Genomic DNA, 18,294 nt, shown 5'->3' on the forward strand with positions numbered 1-18,294 from the left:
GAATGCATTATTTACAACTCTGTCCATGATACCATTGACACAACAGCTTTAACGTGCAAATTCGATTAATTTTATTTTTTCACGTTATCCCCTTCTCACATTTTATCATGCGATAGAACGTCAATTAATCTTCAGCGTCAACAACCGGGAATTACTGCTGACGTTATTCAAACATGATAGGTATAGGTACAATGCTAATACGTCTGTGCATTCAGGAGTTTGTGTTAATAACCGTGAGGAAATCCGCTCCGACGTAGATAATAAAAATTAGTACGCATTTTAAGCACGGACACAAACGGATACAGAATGCAAAGTAATGCGAAATTGAAAAATCAGTTGATTTGACGCTTCGTGATCAATTTGTTATCGCTCGTTGGTACAACATGAAAAAACGCTTTGAAAAAAAAAGACAGTGTGCAAATTCTCGAAAATCGAATTTATTTTTCAGTTATTCAACAATCCTGATCACGTATGATCAATTAACCCGTATTGACAGCTAGAATGTTACCGTAATCTGAATAGTTCTCTGGTGATTTGCGAACAAGTATTAAATACGAATGGAAAATTGTATATGACTGAGGCAGGTCGTTTAAAATTGCACTGTGATACGTATCGACGTTGGGCACCGTTTCATTAAATCTTGCTTCAGCGAATTGCTTTTTAATTGGAAAATGCATGTGTTACACTACTTTGTAATTGATCCAAACTCAAATATGAAATATACTGGTCATTTGTCACTGTATTATAATTAAATCCGGTTTTAATTATGTTTTGATATTTCAATTGAATCAAACGAATAGTACACCGTTGTAAAAAATTTTTAGAAATTTTAATTGTGTCATGCATATACGAATTCTGTCTAAACATTGTCATTGAACAAAAAGGATACCAACATATTTTGTAATTGATTTCAATTTGATTACAAATTTAAGTTCCACGGGTTGTTAATAAACATGCAACATGAGTCATGGTAAATTACATACGATTCTTGTCTCGCTGAGCAATTGATGGACGGTCAAAAGAGGTTATAAAAAAACAAGAAGAAGATGGTGGAAGCATGGAAAGAAAACAACCCCCACTAGCTTTATCAATTCCGTTCCCTGCGTGCACAGTACACGCTACACACCGCACGTACTATAAGTAAAATATAGTGGAGCATCGAGGAAGGAGTCTCTCGGTGGTTTCCGGCACTACAGATTGTCCCAAGTATAAATCCCGACCTCCATAGATCGCAGCTTCTGGAGGAGAGGCGAGACGGTGAATCGCAGTAATTAACAACGCTGTAGTTCCCCATCGCCAATTAGCCGGATCTCGTAGCTTCTCGAGGTAAAATAACGAACCTACGAGGGAAACAAAAACCGGCGAAAAGGATCAGAGGCAAAAATATATCAGGAGTAATTATTTATACCTGGATATAATTATCCGGTTACAAAACGAGCGAAAACGGCGAAGCTCGGCAAGTTCATCCGACCAAATACGCGTACGCAAAGTAAGTTAATTTTATCGGTCGGAGAAATTGTACCGTGACAATGTTTTCGTCTACAAGGCAGGGGAGCCAACTTATTCGAAACGCGACATCAAACGTCAAAATTTTCACAATCAGCGTCAACTCGCGTATCGAAATTATGTTGTTACGGTCACTCGGAGCAGTTATAGATCATCGATCATCGTTGACGTTAAAAGTTTGCCAAGCCTTTTCCGAATCACCGCATCAACGCTGTTTGAGAGCTGCTTAGCCAAAAAAAAAAAAATTCGAAGATTAAGACAAGAAAGCAGCTTATTTTAACGTATTGTGTATCGAAGGCGTATTTTTAAATTGTGTGAATGTTTGAATGAATGAATAGCTTTTGATTTTTTATACATGTACACTTTTATTTCTACCCTTTATTGCAATCTGTTTATTTGAACTATTTTATTTATACTATTTTGTCTTTAAAATTTTGTCGACTGTTTTATCTATAATTTATTTATTTATTTTCTTGAATTGTTCTGGTAGAATAAAGTGTAACAACCTAAACACAAAACAAAAAAGCTACTAACTTTACCCGGTCATCCGGGACCTTACTCTTTCTTATTCTAAGATTTTGTCACTTGTGTTACAGTGAAGTGATGTACATCTCGTTGCTTTTCAGTTAGATAATTTCTTTACACCCTTGCGATATCTTTTCGGCCAAGGTAACATAATTTTGACATTGATTCTTAGCTGACTTTGACTGAAAAACATTAAAGTTGTACTTTGTTGCAGTACTTCCATCGTCGTTTCACTGTGAAAAATGATAAATCTTGAGAATAAGGCTCCCGGAGAATAGCCAAAGAATTCTTACGTCGAAGGTTCGAATTTTCAACACCAATTATACTCGGCAAGCTGTTTGCTCGATATCTCATTCCCAATTCTCAAATGTAGCTGCGTGAAAATGTTTACCCAAGGAACGTCTGCTGCCCTCGTGTTGTATAAGGAGGGTGACAGTAGCTCAGCTCATGCACCCGCCGAGAAACCCTTCGGCGCAACGTCGGAAGTATAATCGAGCAAACCTTCCATCCTCTGATGCAGGAACGAGTTCGCGTAGCCCCTCAAAGAGTTGTGATTATCATTATCGAGGTAGTTATCGTCCTTGTTGTTATTTTCGAATCCTCCCCACGTTTTCACCTCCAATCCTCACCCCTCGGTGAAAAAAATAATAAAGCCGGAGAATAAAAAAAAATAAACGTCCTCGCTTTGAAGCTCTGCGTATATTACAGGGTTCGTCGTCAGATTTGATTCGGATGATCAGGAAGGGCTCGGGACGACAGAGTCGTTGAACAAAATGTACGCTGGAATGTTTTCAAATTCTGAGACGACTGAATTCGTTTGTTTTCCCAAATTTTCTTCGAATTCAGCTTCTCCGGTAACTTAATTTTCCCCTGGTCTACGGATCTCAAAAAAACGAAAATATTCTAAAAGTGAGAATTCTTTGGTGGAAAATTTCGTCGTTGAAGAATTTCGAAGAGATTAAAATTCGTCCAATTCACGATACGAGAGGCAGCATGTAAAGCTCAATCGAAAAAAATAAGATACTTGCGATAGTTCGAACAACTTTTGTAATAGATATTAGCGGGGTGCGAATAAAACACGAAATGACATTTGGAAATTTCGTGGTATTTCCAGTTCCTGAAAAAACGGTCTGATCGCCAAGTCGATCGAAAAATCGTTGAAATCGACGGTACATACTCACATTTATGAGGAATTTCGGAGCACCGAAGCTATTCGATGTTGTCGTAGTGTTTCGAGAATGAAATTCAATCCAAAGTTCGCAACCCTCGAGTGATTTCCTCGCGTTCGCTCAACGCACACTTCAGGATGGATCGAGGATCCGCGTAATCGGTGTAAGAAAACGATTCGCCCTCTCGGTCGACCGCCCGCTCCACTCAGTCTTCTACCCCTGTAATCTCTGACACTTCGGATCCCTCGCATATCTCAACCAGTCTGAAGCATACGTCGTATCTCTAAGAATACTGGTGAGTGAAAATCGGATCATTTTTATTTTAGTACCGCATGAACGCCCATTGAGTACTTGTACAATTAATATATTCGCAAGCCACAAGGTTATCTCTGAAAATACAGAAACAAAAAATACTCGAATTATTAACAAAAGCGCAAATATCGATGCTTGGTGTCAAGTTACTGATTGTGAGAATCTACCAGATTCGTTCTAATCCACGTCACGTCTACAAGAGAATTCAAGGTCTAGGAATTTTTTAAATGAACGGTGATAGAAATTATTTTCAATTTCGGAACAGTTTCAAAATTATTGTCAGCTGACGCAGAGCCTAAGATATTTTTCGCACAAGAATTTCGAAGAGGCGCGGTACATTTTGAAGCTATAACTGAGGACAAATATTCCTCAATGGCGAATAACCTCCTTAGTGAAGAGTCGGGAAAACGTGGGTCAGTTAGACTTGGGTATAAAAAAAATATCTAAATGAACATCGTCGTGGTGAGATTTGAGAATACATTATCAGTACCAGTGAAAACTTGTAGGGTTGGGAATAAAAGGGTGGAACCATTGGAAAACAGAAAGGTAAAAACGACGAATTTTCAAAAACTCGATAATCCATGTAATTGAATTTTAAAATGCGGTAAGTTTAAATACGGAAGAGTCTTTAAATGTAGAATGTTAAAGCATAAAAAACCAAAAAATAGAATCTTCAGAATTCTAACGAGTTCAATGTTTCGGTTTGCTGTATTTTTAGTCACAAGTCTGACGGTTCTATATTTCGCTTGCCTACGCTTTGACTTTTCTCCCGTCAAAGGTCAGATTTATGCGTGCGACACTCGGGAACAATAAACTTTCCGAAATTCATCCACTCCTTCGGCACTCAATGAGGTGGTACAAAATCCCCGAGGGTCTACCGAACAAACGACGTCTCAATTACCCCGTTTAAGCGACAAGTCGTACAGTTTCGCACGATAAACGATGTATTTTAATCCTATAAGCTGAAGTGCCGGCACGCAACGCGTGGCTGCGCCTCAACCCCCGGGTCAGGGGCGAGAAGGTTGACGAGGCGTCACGAGAGTTTTTATTTATTACACACCGTAAAACTTATAGCGTGTCTAACCGGTATATTCAACCTCAGAGTCCGCTCGCTGAACGGATATACGTACCTGCGTTTCTGAACGGATAAGCAGGCCTATCTCGCGCCATTCGCCGGTGTGATATTCTGCGATTTCGTGCGAGACTTGCCGAGCGTTTTACGGAAAATGTGAAAAACCGCTTTCAGCCGGTGAGATAATGGAATTTCCACCGGAATTGAGTATTCGAATGAAATTTTTTTTTTATATTTTTAGCGGTGCATAATGCGGTGCAATCCAAAATAATGAGGACGTATTGTTTGTTTTTCGTTAAAAATGATAATGTTTCATTTTATAGGTGATTGAATTTCACTGGTTTTAATATATATAGATATATCTTAACATGGGTGACGTCACAATGTTATAGTTTTCGATCTGTTATATTAATGGCAATTTTGATTCAATCGAAAAAATAAAAAATACGTCCGAAATATTTTTTTCCAATCTACAAGAATATGAAATAAAAAAATTTCATTCAAATACTCAATTCTATGACCTAAAGATCCATAGAACGTACAGTCGGCTAAGAAATTTGTCAAAATGGTTTGAAAAGTCTGACTAAACCTCGTCAAGTTGAATATTAGTTAAATAATCCACGTGATATGGGACTAAATTCTTACACGCCCAAATTTCCAAAGTGTAGACGCCCTGTTATTAAAAACCTCGGTGCACAGATTTTTAACGAAAAACAATTACGAATTTCAACTGAAAAGTCTCCATCAAAGCGTTCGTAACAAAGTTATGCTTTACTGAAAATATTTTAACGTTAATGTAGAAACTCAGTCGAGTTGATTTATAAAGAATTCACTAGACAATTTGCTCAACTTTCATCAGTATTTTATCGACCAATCTAATTTTCGCATGAACAAACGAAATCAGACCAATAACCTAATCCTTTTTATAATATGTATAAGACTATATACTTCTTTTTTCAATTTCAGGGTTTTAATTTCTTTATTGTTTATTCGCAAGAGATTCTCGAAACAAAATTCAACTTAACTAACTTTAGCATCATTTTTTAAACCCTGATTCGATCGTTTTTTGTACTATTTGTTTATTCATCAGATCGCTAGAATGAATCTCCAACTTTGCCACATTAGTTAACTAATTCTCGGTTGATTATAAAGCGATATATGAATTTTTTTAAACCTTCATGATGATAAATGATTTAATATGAAAATACTGCTTCTACGCAAATGATTGCAAAAAATAGTAATCATGAAATCTGAATATGGATCTGCCAGATTTGTCGTATCTATTTGTGTTTCAAAAAGCACGTTTTTCCTTCTTGTCTCACGAATTTACTTTTTCGCTGTAAGAAACGATCGTTTATCCGATACTTGCTTTCCGAACTCAACTAATTGAGAAAATTCATCACTGACATGAACATTGACTCTGCTATAAACAGTAAGTAGTGAGTAATGGGGTACAACTTTGGTAAGGATCAAGAAGAAAAAACTCGCTGCGCGAAGTAAGTTTTCGCACGCCCCAAAACCGCTGCCATGTCTCGTTCACGCCTATTTACACTGACACCCGCAACTTTTGGGTTGCGAAACTTCTGTTCCTTCCATAGACTAGGAGTGCTTATACTTACTCCAGAGAGCAAACTTGCGAGTTGAACGCCAAGCACTTTTGCGGTACAAAGTAGGCACCTTTGTACGCCGAACTCGGTTACTTAAGCGCTCTTACTATACTTACAGCAGTGAGATGAACTGAATTGAATAAATACAAAAGATATAGTATCAAGGTTCAAAAAGTGAATCTGAAATTGCTTGCGTGGAATTTCGTTAAGTGAAGAATTTCTCCTTAACGTAGGAAAAAATGTTTAACTGCTAATAGAAGTGGAGAAGGTCCTGTTTCCGATAACTTTAGGGCAAAGTCAACATTGAACTCATTCAGATTGTATTATTTGCCAATTTGTTACAGGAATCAAAACTTTTCTTCTGTTTTTAAATTTTAATGTATTCTGTACAAATCGTCTAACAATTAAATTAATCCTGAATTGCGTTAACTCGTTATTTTCTTGACAAAACGAAACCCTATAAATTAACTTTCGATGATATCACGTTTGAGCATACAGAAAATCCCTTCTAAACGATCTCGAAATGGGCATATATATCATTTTAAAGGAATAAACACACAATGAGACTAAAATTGCTGGGACTGGTGCACAATTATCAAGGTTCAAAAGTCGATTTCTGACACATTTTTACCGAATAATGGGAATTTTCTAAGGGACTGATCACATCTGCAGAATTCAAAACATGATATTGCTTTCTGTAAAGCAAATATGCGACTAGAAAAACGTGCTTTCCAGTTCAAAGAGACAAGTTTAATCATTATAATCTATAATTTACCCAACGCTGTTCAACGATCACGAGTATTCATCACATGAAATTGAAGAATATTAATTCACGTTAAATGGCCAAACTTATCCGTCTACGTATATTCATGAAGTATTTAACCCGGATTCTTTGCAACTAATTTTTTCAGGTGTACAGAATTGAAATTAATCACAGCTAGAAAAATATGCTCGATGTTATGAAAAATCTCCATCGAGCTTTAAATTCAAATAACGATCTATAGCCCCACAAGTCTGCCGTGAGCTTTTTCAATATGCGATCAAACCGTTTTGGTATGCATAAAAGAGAAACAATGATTTCCTATCCAGTACCTGGAATAACGGAACGAAAGTGGATACACAGAAAAGCTCATAGAATGAAAGGGTGGAAGCTTTTAACACGGGCTCTTTTCTCACCTGCCAACAGCTTCCCTACTCCATGCAGCTCGACTACGAAGTCGTCGGGACGCCGGGTCGAGGCAACACCGGGATGACGGCTCTACTACCACCGAGGGTGAACGTCTCGGCCCAGGGAGAAGTTCCGGTCAAGCTTCAGGTGTTCAGGATACGTTTGCCCTGTTCCGGAGACGCCAGTGCCGAGATTCCGTTGGTCTTAAGGCTGAACGTCACAGCGCCACCTGGAACCCGATACAACGACACTGTTTTACTCTTCAGACGCAATAAAATTTGTCTCAAAGGTATGAGTATATTTTTTTAACTATATTTTTAAACACGTGGCAGTAAAATGGACAACGGGCAATTTTCAACTTTTTTTTAAACACTCGAAACTAAATTTTGTAAAAAAGGAATTCGATTATTTCATGAGTTTGGAGGATCTCGCGAGCGGTTTGCCATTTTTGAATTTAGATCAATCATTCAAGACTGAATTTCTCAGGTAAGAAATTCAATCAGGTTATTCAATCTTGTTATATCAGTCTTACCGTTTCAAGTTCAAATTCCAGTGTAGTCGTTGTATTTGGTCTATTTAATCGTTTATTAATTACGTTTTATTTTTCTTCATTCGGTGCAAAAATTCATTCCAAATTTCTTGAGTGAAATTATCCTGAGGATTTAACGAAATTCGAGTTCGTACAGATTTTGTGCTGATAGTGAAATCGTCCGGCTTTGCAATGAAGTTTGTGTTTCACTCACAATCAGCGATATTTTGCGTGCCCACTGGATTCTGCAGCATGTTTACCGCCAACACACGCGCACTTGATAACGCGTAGTAGTGTGAAAAAAAAAGAAATTTGAAACACGGTATCCCCGGGTGGTTTGTTGAAATTGACGGGAAACAGGGTGAAGCTGGTGGAGTCGAGCGTCAGGTCGGAAAGTCGCAGGGCGACATCCCCTCGCGGAGTTGACAGATCCGGTCTCGGATCCGGTTACAGTACTCGAAGTAGAACAACGAAAAGCAATCCCGTAGCAAAATTGAATTTCGCGCGGAGATTTAATGGAAAAAAAGAAAGTGCAGAAACAGAGTGAATGAATATATCGCGAAATATGACCATAATGCAAACCCACCCTACGTATTAATAACGAATTCTCTGCACACCGACCGTTCGAAATTCACGAGTGTATTTCTTTGTAAAAACAAACTCGCGTGCTGGATGCAGAGAAAAGCGCGAAGTGAGGATTGAAAAGTTACGATGAATTGTAAAAGCTCCGCTTGACTCGGGGCTTTTCCGACGGTTGACGGAGGGCTGAGAAACAGGGCTCGATGAAAATTATATTCCGAGTCGTAATCCGCGTCGCCTCGCTCACAGAGGAGGGGAACTCAAATATCGGGCGTACGATCGGTTGTTCGGTACACTCGATCCGTTACACCCCCTCGGCAAGAACAGGCTTTTTCCCCGCAGCCTTTCGGATTAAATGTAAGGGCACCCTTTCACCTGAGCACCGTGTTATTATCTTCTTTGTCGGTCCGCTCCCCCCGGCCCTTTCTAAAACGAAGTTAATACCTCAGCGGGCGGTTCGGCTGATTGCGAGTGGAAAACGGGGCGCAAAATACACCCGAAGAGAACTACTGCAGATGTGTTCTGACCGAGTGTTTTGGTTACGACTCATGTTTCGCAATTCGGGAACTTAGAAGCTGATCAGCCTCTGTGGGTTGAAAAACGGTTGGAACCGTTTGAGCTGCGTATGCCATTCGGGAAAATTGTAAAAGAAAGTCTCGAAAATTTATTTCGTTTGAAAAAACTCACACGGTTGCTACCACACCGAATCGTTGAAACGACTTTCATGCTCGTCGATATTCCGAATGGTCAATATTCCGACTGCGTACACCTTTCTAGAGGTGACGAAAATTCCGAGCGTTCAAGGCTTCGAGGGGTGGAATGGCCAAATGGTGGAAATGGACGAAGAGTGAACATTCCGAACTGTTATAATTTTCTAAGATCTTTGGCTTGAGAAATGAAAATTCGATTCAAGAAAATTTTTCATGACTAACAGAAGCTGCGGAAATTTGAACCATTCAGGTTTCTGATCTTTCGAGAATTAAAACCAGTCAATATTTCGATCTATAAAGCAGACTGATGAACGTTTCAACTACTCAGGTAGGTACTTTTGAGAATAACTGCGAAGAAGAAGAGATCGTACAATTTAAACGAATTCTTATTCATCGATACTCTTTTGCAATTCTTGCAGAATTAGAATATCAGTTTTTATAAGTAATAGAAAATCCGAATGACAAAAATAATCGATTTTTTCAGAGAAATATTGATTATTACTTCTCAAGATTAAGGATAAAATTGGTGGGTAATGGTCCGACAGTGTAAATCATTTCTTACAATTAGAGAGATTGACCGTGTCAATAATATTGGAAAAAAGCAATCGAAAGTAAGAAACTTACATTCACACAACAAATGTCGGATAAATCAACACTTCTACATACTGAAACGTAGAAACAGGAGAAGGCGTGAAATCGGATATCTCATAAGCCTCCCGCGTCCGAAGGAGAAAAACAAGAAAATTCGCGGCTATCCGAAACGCGAATCGGGTTTCTTTTTTTCAATCAAACAAACGCGGCTCGTTCATTTACTTAAGCTCGGTAAGCTCGAGCCACTCTACTTTTATAACTAACAACGGAAAAAGGGGTTCCCCACGGAACGCGATAGCGAAATACCTCGGGGTTCGTGTTAATCCAGCTGGACTTAATTTCGGACGAGCGTAAATCTCAGTTTGCCACCGTTTGATTGCGGTCGTCCCGAGGTCGGCAGACGGGGGCGGTTTATGTCCATGCTGGCCAAAACCTGCGAGAAGAGGAAGGGAAGCTTCCCTTTATAGATCCCACGGTCAATGGACCGATTCCTTGAGGCTTGAATCCCGTCGAGACGCGGGCAACATTTACACCGGTATAAGGTACGGGTATACGGGTAATTCCACGTCAAACGAAACAACAGCTTATCTCATATTTTTTAAATCGATCGAAGCTTTCTTCACTTAAAATATTATATGCACGAATAGAAGGTACGTGTTTCTTACTCTACGGCGAACAACTTTTTTTTTTTATTCAATTGAAGAATGTATATGAATGAATGAATTGAAGATTTTGCTGGAAAAGTGAGCGTGCCGTCTAATTATGAAGTGATCTGTGTGGAATTGTGCTGGTAAAACTCTCAGCCATTGACCTGTGGATCTGCTTATCAATGGTAATGTGACTGGTCGTTGGCTATTGATAGCAAACGACCTCTTGAACTCAGATAGTGATTGTTCCAAAATCTAGCGTATCTCAGTAAGAACTCTCAATTTTATATCCTCATTCCACATATTCATATTATTGAATATGAAATGTAGCGATCGTTATCAGATAGGAGATTTGTCTGTTATACAAGCTTAATAATATTTTCTTAAGAATTACTGGGCTGGATACAAAATAACTAACGTAGTTTATTGCTAAACAGGTAAATTCAAGGTGTCACCATGGCCCTCACCAAATCTCTTAGTTTTCGGCGTTGGAACTTTCCGGTCGAAGTTTTGGGAATATCCTCGAGAAACGTAACGCCACCACGAAGTCGATAGTGGTCTGGCATCCTTGCGGCTACCAAATCAACTATTTCGGTTTCAGTGATCTGAAATATTTTGAGTGAATTGCCACGGCACAACCTTCAGTCTGGGGTTATGAACTCATAGCAAGGTGTCGGAATGATAGATGAAAAATTACCTCCTCACGTATGTCAGAGCCAGTTACCCTGACCACAAACGCTATCGGATGTTCCACATCATCAAGATGCGGTTGGCCTACAACAGCCACTTCCATGACTCCAGGATGAGTCAGTATCAGATTCTCGATTTCGGATGGATATACATTGCGACCATGATACCATATAATCTCCTTAATTCTGTTAATCACGAAAACGTTCCCATTCTCATCGTAGTAACCGAAATCTCCAGAGTGGACCCATCCTTGAATGATAGGATAAGCGGACAACATTTCAAGAACCACAAATACCATTGTAAATTTGCCCCTAAAGGTCTGTCAATCCCGCTAACCTTCCTCGTCAACGATCTCGGCTGTGGCTTCAGGATTCTCATAATAAGAGTTCATCATGAAGGTGCTCTTCAGCAGTAGTTCACCTTTTTCACTGGGACCCAACAAGCGGTTGGTATCCGGATCGATTACCTTCAATTTTGCATTTTCCACAATTTTACCGCAGAAGGTGGTAAGCCCTGAGTCCAGCGACTGGAGTGAAACACATCCAACTTCCGTCGTGCCGTAATTTACGACGATCTGGATCTTCGGGAAGCGCTTGGACAAAGCTTCGTAAGACGTTGTGGAGAGCGGTGTTCCACTAAAAATCACTCGAGTTAAAGAAGAAAGATCGTAGAGGCCCAATACGTCAGATTTTAAGAATCTGTTGAGCATGCCGGGACTCACGTGAAGCCAGTTCACCTGAAATTACATGTACCTGAATTTCTGAGTGGTTATTTCAACGGAAATTCGGGTCACCTCTGCCATGCAAGTTTTCCTATACATTTTTTCACCAACTAAATTTAAACTTTGGCAATCTCGACCGATTTTTGACGAATCTTTTTCAGACAGTAGAAGGATTTGCGAATTCTTACAGAAGTTGTTACGTGGCGGATTAGGCTACTCGATACATGGAGAATACTTCAAAAACGTCTAAACTTACTTTGTATTTTTCGATTATGGCGAAAATTGAGGGTTCGTCAAAGACTTTTGTTATCAACCTGGGTATACCCCAACCTAGACTCATAAAAGAGCAGTGTAGTCCAGTGATCCAACTAAAGTGTGGAAGGTACAAGCAAATCTTTCCATCCATTCCAAAAATTTCGGATTTTATGCAAAACTGCATCAGGAGAGCGGCGTGGCTCATTGCAGGATCTTTTGGCAGGTCCGTTGTTCCAGAAGAAAATAGAATTAAAGCAATCTCCCTCGAAGACTCGATCGGGGTACACTTAAAATTCATCACCTCTTCGGCATCTTGTTTTGCGATTGCGCTTTCGAAATCAATGAAACCCGTACAACGGCCAAAGACGACTATTTTTGCATCAAGTTTTGTTGCTTTAAGCGATTCCTCTACAGCCGCAACTCCTTTCTCACTGACGAATATTATTTTTGGTTTAGTGACACTCAACCGGTGATAAAAGTCAGCTGCAAAAAAGGTTTCATATCTCCAATATATTGCATAAAAATCGTCTGCATCTAACGTCATACGCGATGTACTCACATGTTTCCAACGCTACATCCGAAGCAGTAAAAATAGCCCCAAGATACAATGCTGCGTAGCAAGGTATCATTGCATCGAGTTGATGTTCGGAATAGATCGCAATGACGTCTCGTGGAATCAGACCCTGGGACTTCATCCATAGGGCGCATCTAACGCTTCGCTCTCTCATTTTTCCGAAAGTGTATATTTCGCCAGTAGCGGTATCAATCTAAAACGGAAAATCGTGAACGAGTATGCTTACTCGGTTTCACCGAATTTAATGTACTGGTTGTCGGAAATTATTTTACTTTCCTCTAATTTTGCCAGGGGACTCAATGGAGAATAAAAAATGTTGTCTGGCGCAAATCGATCTTTTTTTTTTTGTCATAATGCACGAAAACCGACATTCCGTACAATGTTTTGGTATATTGGATCATGAAAAATGGTTTCGTTGATGATTTTTTTGCTGGGATTATCCAATTTTGTGATGTATTTTGTTGAAAACATAATAATTTAAACGTGTGAATTTCAAAAAAAAAGTCCCATGTATGTGAAAATCCGGTTTGCATATCGTGCTTCATATTGCTGCACTAAGAGAAATTTTTAGTTCCGATTACCACCCAGTCCTAAACTATTTTTATTTTTTACCACAATCGAAAATTACAGTTCTAGGTACAAAATGAAAATTAGTTTTGTAGCTGCTACCAGAAAGTCTAGTATCCGTGATTGTTCTCTCTCATTACAATTACTGTTACTATATTTTCTTGTGACTGTTGCGAAAATTTAATGCTTGTGCAACAATGAATTGATGTTAAAGCCTTACTCAACTAAAAAAAGTACAGTCAACCGAACAAACTGATTTTACGTTGCAATTACCAAAAAAGGATCAACAATAGCGCAAAATGGTTAGTTGTATCTCGTTTTTCGTAACTCCAACAATATTCAAAGAGTTGTTTTAACGATACCTGTTTTACTGAATTTTTCTAGTTACTATAACAAATGAAATTTTTCTCAGTGTAATATTACCTGACCCGTCAAGGCTGGATTGCTTTCTAGTCTATCCAGTACAAATTTTCCAACACTGTTATAATTGGCGTTGTAAGAGACTTGTTCGCCCTCTAGTACGTGGTTTCTTATTCTAAATCCTGAATTATTCTGAAAAAAGACTTGGATTGATCGAGTGTTTCATACGCAAGTAATCAGCGAAAATCTGTGTCAAAGTATAAATATATTTTACTCACCACATTCATATTTTTAGGCGGACTTTTTCAGTCAGGTTTTTTGCTGTAGAAGTTCTAATGAATGTCACGCCGTGTGTTAAGGGTATTCGTTTACACTTTTTGAGTCTCGGCAATATGCACTAAATACGGATGGCACAGCTACTTTGAATACCATTAAATGTAATGCGCATACGTTTCAATTAGTGACAGGTTTCACCTTTCGAAAACTGAGAAAGATTCGATACGAGACTTTTTGAAATTCCACTACAAGATTTTCCAGTACTGATACTTACCGCAGTCTGAGAAATTAAAAAATAATCCAACAATTGTACCCAAAGTTGCGCTTAGATCGCGAAACCGAGGATAATCAAATATTCGAAATTTCAGATTCTATCACCGCTATTCGTGATCGAAATTTCAGAGCCTATTACCGCTATTCGTGAACGACGATCGAATACTAGTAAAGACGTTTATGCGACTGATAAAATTTGGTTTGAGTTATGAAATATGAGCGTAAGCATCCTGACGTTAACGACGCGATAAATTATTCAACAGCTCGTGCGGAAGGCACTGTTAAAGAGTTGTACAATAACTTCGTTAAACTTGTAAACAATTTAAGGCACAGTTAATTTAATATGATCTACTTATCCAAGACACTGATTTTGCAAGTAATTCATCTATCTATAAAGTGGGGTCGTTGTCACGTGTTGTGACACTGATTTACAGAGTTTTGCTTCCTCACCCTCGCCGCCCCCCTTCCTCCTTCCTTTTTCTTTCTCAGCGCCGATTTTATTTCAACATTTCAAAATATACCCTACACCGAACTAATTCATTTTTATAGTACGTAAAGGTCAATCTTGGTATTTTAAACAAACACATTTGCATTATAATTACATCTGACTTCATTTGGAGAGTAGGAAATATTAACCGCGAGGCTTTTTCAAAATTCTACCATAGGCTTTGAAAGAAAACAATCCAACCATTGCGCCTAGCAAAAAAAATAACGAATTTCATATTGTAAAAATACTTTCGAGCGTTACCGTAAACCTAACATATACCTAACATAGAGTTGAACGTAAAATTTAACCTATTAAATTCTTATACTGAGTCTATGACGTCAGTGGTCATAGTGGAGTGATAAGCACCCAGTAGTAGTTATCAATGGTAATCTTGTTGGTCATATGTTATATAAGTATAAGACTCCAAACTATGTATTTGTTCACACATCTAGCGTGACATTCATGATATATGTAACAATGTAACATGCTTATTGTTAGTGTCATACTTTTGTATATCCTGACAGTCTAAGGCTTGTAAATACTACGATTCATTAGCTCATCGCAATTCTTACGCAAGGCTCAATGAATTATAATGAGCTTGAAAAATCAAACCCATGTGAATAGGTAATTTTTTTCAACAAGCGTACCAACAAACAATTGAACCAGCAGAGTAAAGCAGAACCAGAGAAAATCGACATATGTTTTCTGTCTCTTATTCCTGAGCAACTCGGGTCAGGAAACTCTCGAGGAAAATTTGTCGTGAACAATTAATTGAAGAAATTCCCAAGCGAAAGAGAATGACCGGGAAATTTTAAAATGGAGATTTAAGGTGTAAAGGGAAAATGAAAAGCTACGGCAAAACTCAAGTATGGTATAACTCAAGTACTTCGACGGTACTTACCAACCTACCTCGAGTCCGATTCTCACAGCGATTTATTTAGCAACATTTTTACCGTACCTTTCATACCCTGTATTCTAGTTCTCTTTTGCCCTATTCTCTCTTTCGCCGTAGTACTTTCATTTTCCTATTTCGCTTTATTTTCAACCGTCTCATCGCACCCGAGCGATTCTCTTGATGTTTTCCCTCGCTCGATCTCCCCCTTGACTATCCTCCTCTTTTGCCTCGCCGCCTCTTACGGTCCCGATCCACAACCTCGGCCACCCTTATCGCCACCCGGGCAGACAACGAGTTGCGTTTCGTTGGGACCCTGAATATACAACCGTCCGACTAGATCTCTCGCTCTAAGGCAGCATTCTGCACTTTTCTCCCCGTAACATTTTCACTTTTTTGCCACTTTCTGCGCCGTCTGAGTAAAGACTCTGGCAAAGAAGCGTCGGCACTTGACGGGGGTTGTGAGACAGGAAGATACGACATTCTCTCAGGGTTTTATTGGCAAAGTTTTCGCTCAGGAATCTCCCAAGTTCGCCAAGTGGTCAGACTCTCTTCAATTTCTGCCTTCGTTAACCGTCACGTCCTTGACTGACGTCTTTCTCAAAGGAATTTTACTTTCCACCACTGCTGCAGCAATGCATTTTAAATTCGCACTATGCTCCATCTGTCTATCCGTTACTATAACTCCTTATACGGGAGTGTGCAAGTATCAAAGGTGCCGCAACGCGTCGCTTTTCTCTACTTCGTTCCGCTGTGAGATGATGGTATGAAATTGAGTAAAACGAAAGCATCTAATGAGGTGAACAAAAAGCTTTTCTTCTTTGCAGGAGGCAGGATTGCATCGAGACTTATCAAAGTTATTAATTTTTCCAAAGTTGCCGACAGCTGATGCGGTTCGTAAGTTGGAATTGACAAAGGACTTGAAACTATGTATGTACGTATGGTTTTGCATCTCGGTATAAGGATGCACATTTTCCATCAGTAGGAAATAAGAAGAACCCCGCGAACTATTCGACTTTATTCTATTATCTCCGTTCTCTCGGGAGTAAAAGTTTCTTTGTCGAGTATTAGCGTGGCTTCGGCTCGGTTTCGGTGAATCCAATGCAATTTCGCCTCCGTCAGCTTAATGAAATCTGAAATAAACGCTGTGCTGTTCACGTCTGAAACAAGATTTTTCCAATTCTATTTTGCGGAGTAAAACCGTGGCTTGACGTCGACTCTGTTTCAGTCAATCATTCTTATCAGCAGTCGTCTACATTCTAACGCAATTCGTTCGTTTCTGACTCAGGATTCTGAAGCGACACGTCTCTGCGCAGTTTATCGTTTCTACTGACGCGTGTACAAACATAAATGTTTAAATCGCGATTGCACGTTTCCTAATTTCTAACAGACTAATTAACTGTTGCTTATATTTGCGACGTTCCGACTATCACGCAACTGAACAACGCAACTGAGCAACTGAAATTGGTAAGTCAGACATTTCGCAAGTTCTTACAGAAAAATGATTTTCAATAGAAGAAAATCGCGAAAACTGCATACTCAATAAAAAGAACCAGTGGGTAGGTATAGGTAATAGGATATTGAAAAACGCATTGAAGCAAAGTGAAGTGAACTCTACCGTCTCTGATACACTCATTCATACAGCTTTCTATGCAGAACATTCCCCGTCAATGAAAAGGACTCAAGTTCGTGTCCAAAGTATTGAATTGATTCCAGGTTACCGTCGCATTTTTGTAAATCGACCGTACTTGACTCTAAGCGTAATGTATACTCTCAGAGTTCAGTTCATGGACAGATTCTGAAACTTGCAATATTTTTTACCGTGAAAGCACAATCTTGTGAACCATGACGTTTCGTTCCGTTTCAAACTTTGACAAAGCAATACCGACAAGTCCAGAGAAAATTCTACTTCAAGGGATGAAATTTTTCGGTCAATTTCGTTTTCAGGTGTGGAAGCCCCACTGAAGAACAATTCAGTGAAGCTGGAAGCTGGCTCCCTGGTAACTGGCAGCGGAACACTCTACGTGGCAGCGGCTTGTGCCTGCGCCTTGGTTCTCGTCGTTGCAAGCGTGGTCAGTGCCCTATACATCAGGAACAGCAAGGCCAGGGTTCAAGAGTCACAGTAAGTACCTACAGCGATAAAGTTTCCCCAGGACACTAAGCCGCACAAGCCTCACTTAATTACCACAAGCATTTTCCTTATTTACACCGTGGAAATACCAAAAACGTGGTTAAGCTTCGAGCGCTGCAGAATATCAATTGTTGAATGAGTCTTTCAGCGCATTTACTGTAAAATTTCATAATATTTATTCATTGTATCGTTGCAGCTTATTTAATCTGCAATGAATCTTTGAATAAAAACAGTGCAGAGGCGCGAAATTATTCAACGTCGTCGTTACAAAGACCCGTTTCAAAACGGCAATGAATGTCTTAATACAGAGTTCAAACCTTTTGCATTAATTATGAAGATATGAAGTCAATATGTCGATACCCGAAAAAGACTGTGCGAGTGATACGACTTATCATAGGTATATAGCCAATTACCCATTTATTGTCTAAATTACGAGAATTTGTTTCTTGTAAGGTAAATCTAGTAGATATTGACACGCTTAGACCCAATTATTGAGCCTTTTATTTTCAAAAGTTATAAATTGGCTGCGCAAATTGTGAACGTCTCGATGACTAAAACCAATTGCTAAAATTTAATTTTTTAGTAATTTCAGACTTAAGCATCAAACGGATACAACCAAAAACGGTCAATAATTGGGACATTTACCTTAGTCA

At 39.1% G+C, this 18,294-nt stretch overlaps 2 protein-coding genes across 4 annotated transcripts in view; one reads left to right on the forward strand and one right to left on the reverse strand.

Annotated features, from left to right (window-relative positions):
* The window catches only part of LOC107227339 (tyrosine-protein kinase Drl-like), a 70,040-nt gene that overhangs the window by 36,994 nt on the left and 14,752 nt on the right, over positions 1-18,294 (forward strand). For all 3 annotated transcript variants that reach the window (XM_015668454.2, XM_046737220.1, XM_046737219.1), the window contains 2 exons: positions 7,378-7,648; positions 17,458-17,632. In XM_015668454.2, the coding sequence (XP_015523940.1) occupies positions 7,378-7,648; positions 17,458-17,632 (446 nt within the window). The remainder of the gene's footprint in view (positions 1-7,377; positions 7,649-17,457; positions 17,633-18,294) is intronic.
* On the reverse strand, positions 10,698-14,282 carry LOC124293986 (4-coumarate--CoA ligase 1-like). The gene is made up of 8 exons (XM_046737221.1): positions 14,133-14,282; positions 13,861-13,998; positions 13,646-13,774; positions 12,641-12,848; positions 12,083-12,564; positions 11,442-11,841; positions 11,113-11,354; positions 10,698-11,020 (listed from the first exon to the last, which is right to left on the reverse strand). Exons 2-8 carry the CDS (start codon positions 13,867-13,869, stop codon positions 10,859-10,861), a joined length of 1,632 nt encoding a protein of 543 aa, XP_046593177.1. The 5' UTR covers positions 13,870-13,998; positions 14,133-14,282; the 3' UTR covers positions 10,698-10,858.

Source organism: Neodiprion lecontei, chromosome 4 (assembly GCF_021901455.1).
Source record: "Neodiprion lecontei isolate iyNeoLeco1 chromosome 4, iyNeoLeco1.1, whole genome shotgun sequence".
Classification (NCBI taxonomy): domain Eukaryota; kingdom Metazoa; phylum Arthropoda; class Insecta; order Hymenoptera; family Diprionidae; genus Neodiprion; species Neodiprion lecontei.

Coding starts and splice junctions, on each gene's coding strand:
- LOC124293986 (XM_046737221.1), bottom strand. Junction 11,842..12,082: donor CCATAATCGAAAAATACAAA/GTAAGTTTAGAC, acceptor ATGTAATTTCAG/GTGAACTGGCTTCACGTGAG. Junction 11,021..11,112: donor GCTCTGACATACGTGAGGAG/GTAATTTTTCAT, acceptor AAAATATTTCAG/ATCACTGAAACCGAAATAGT.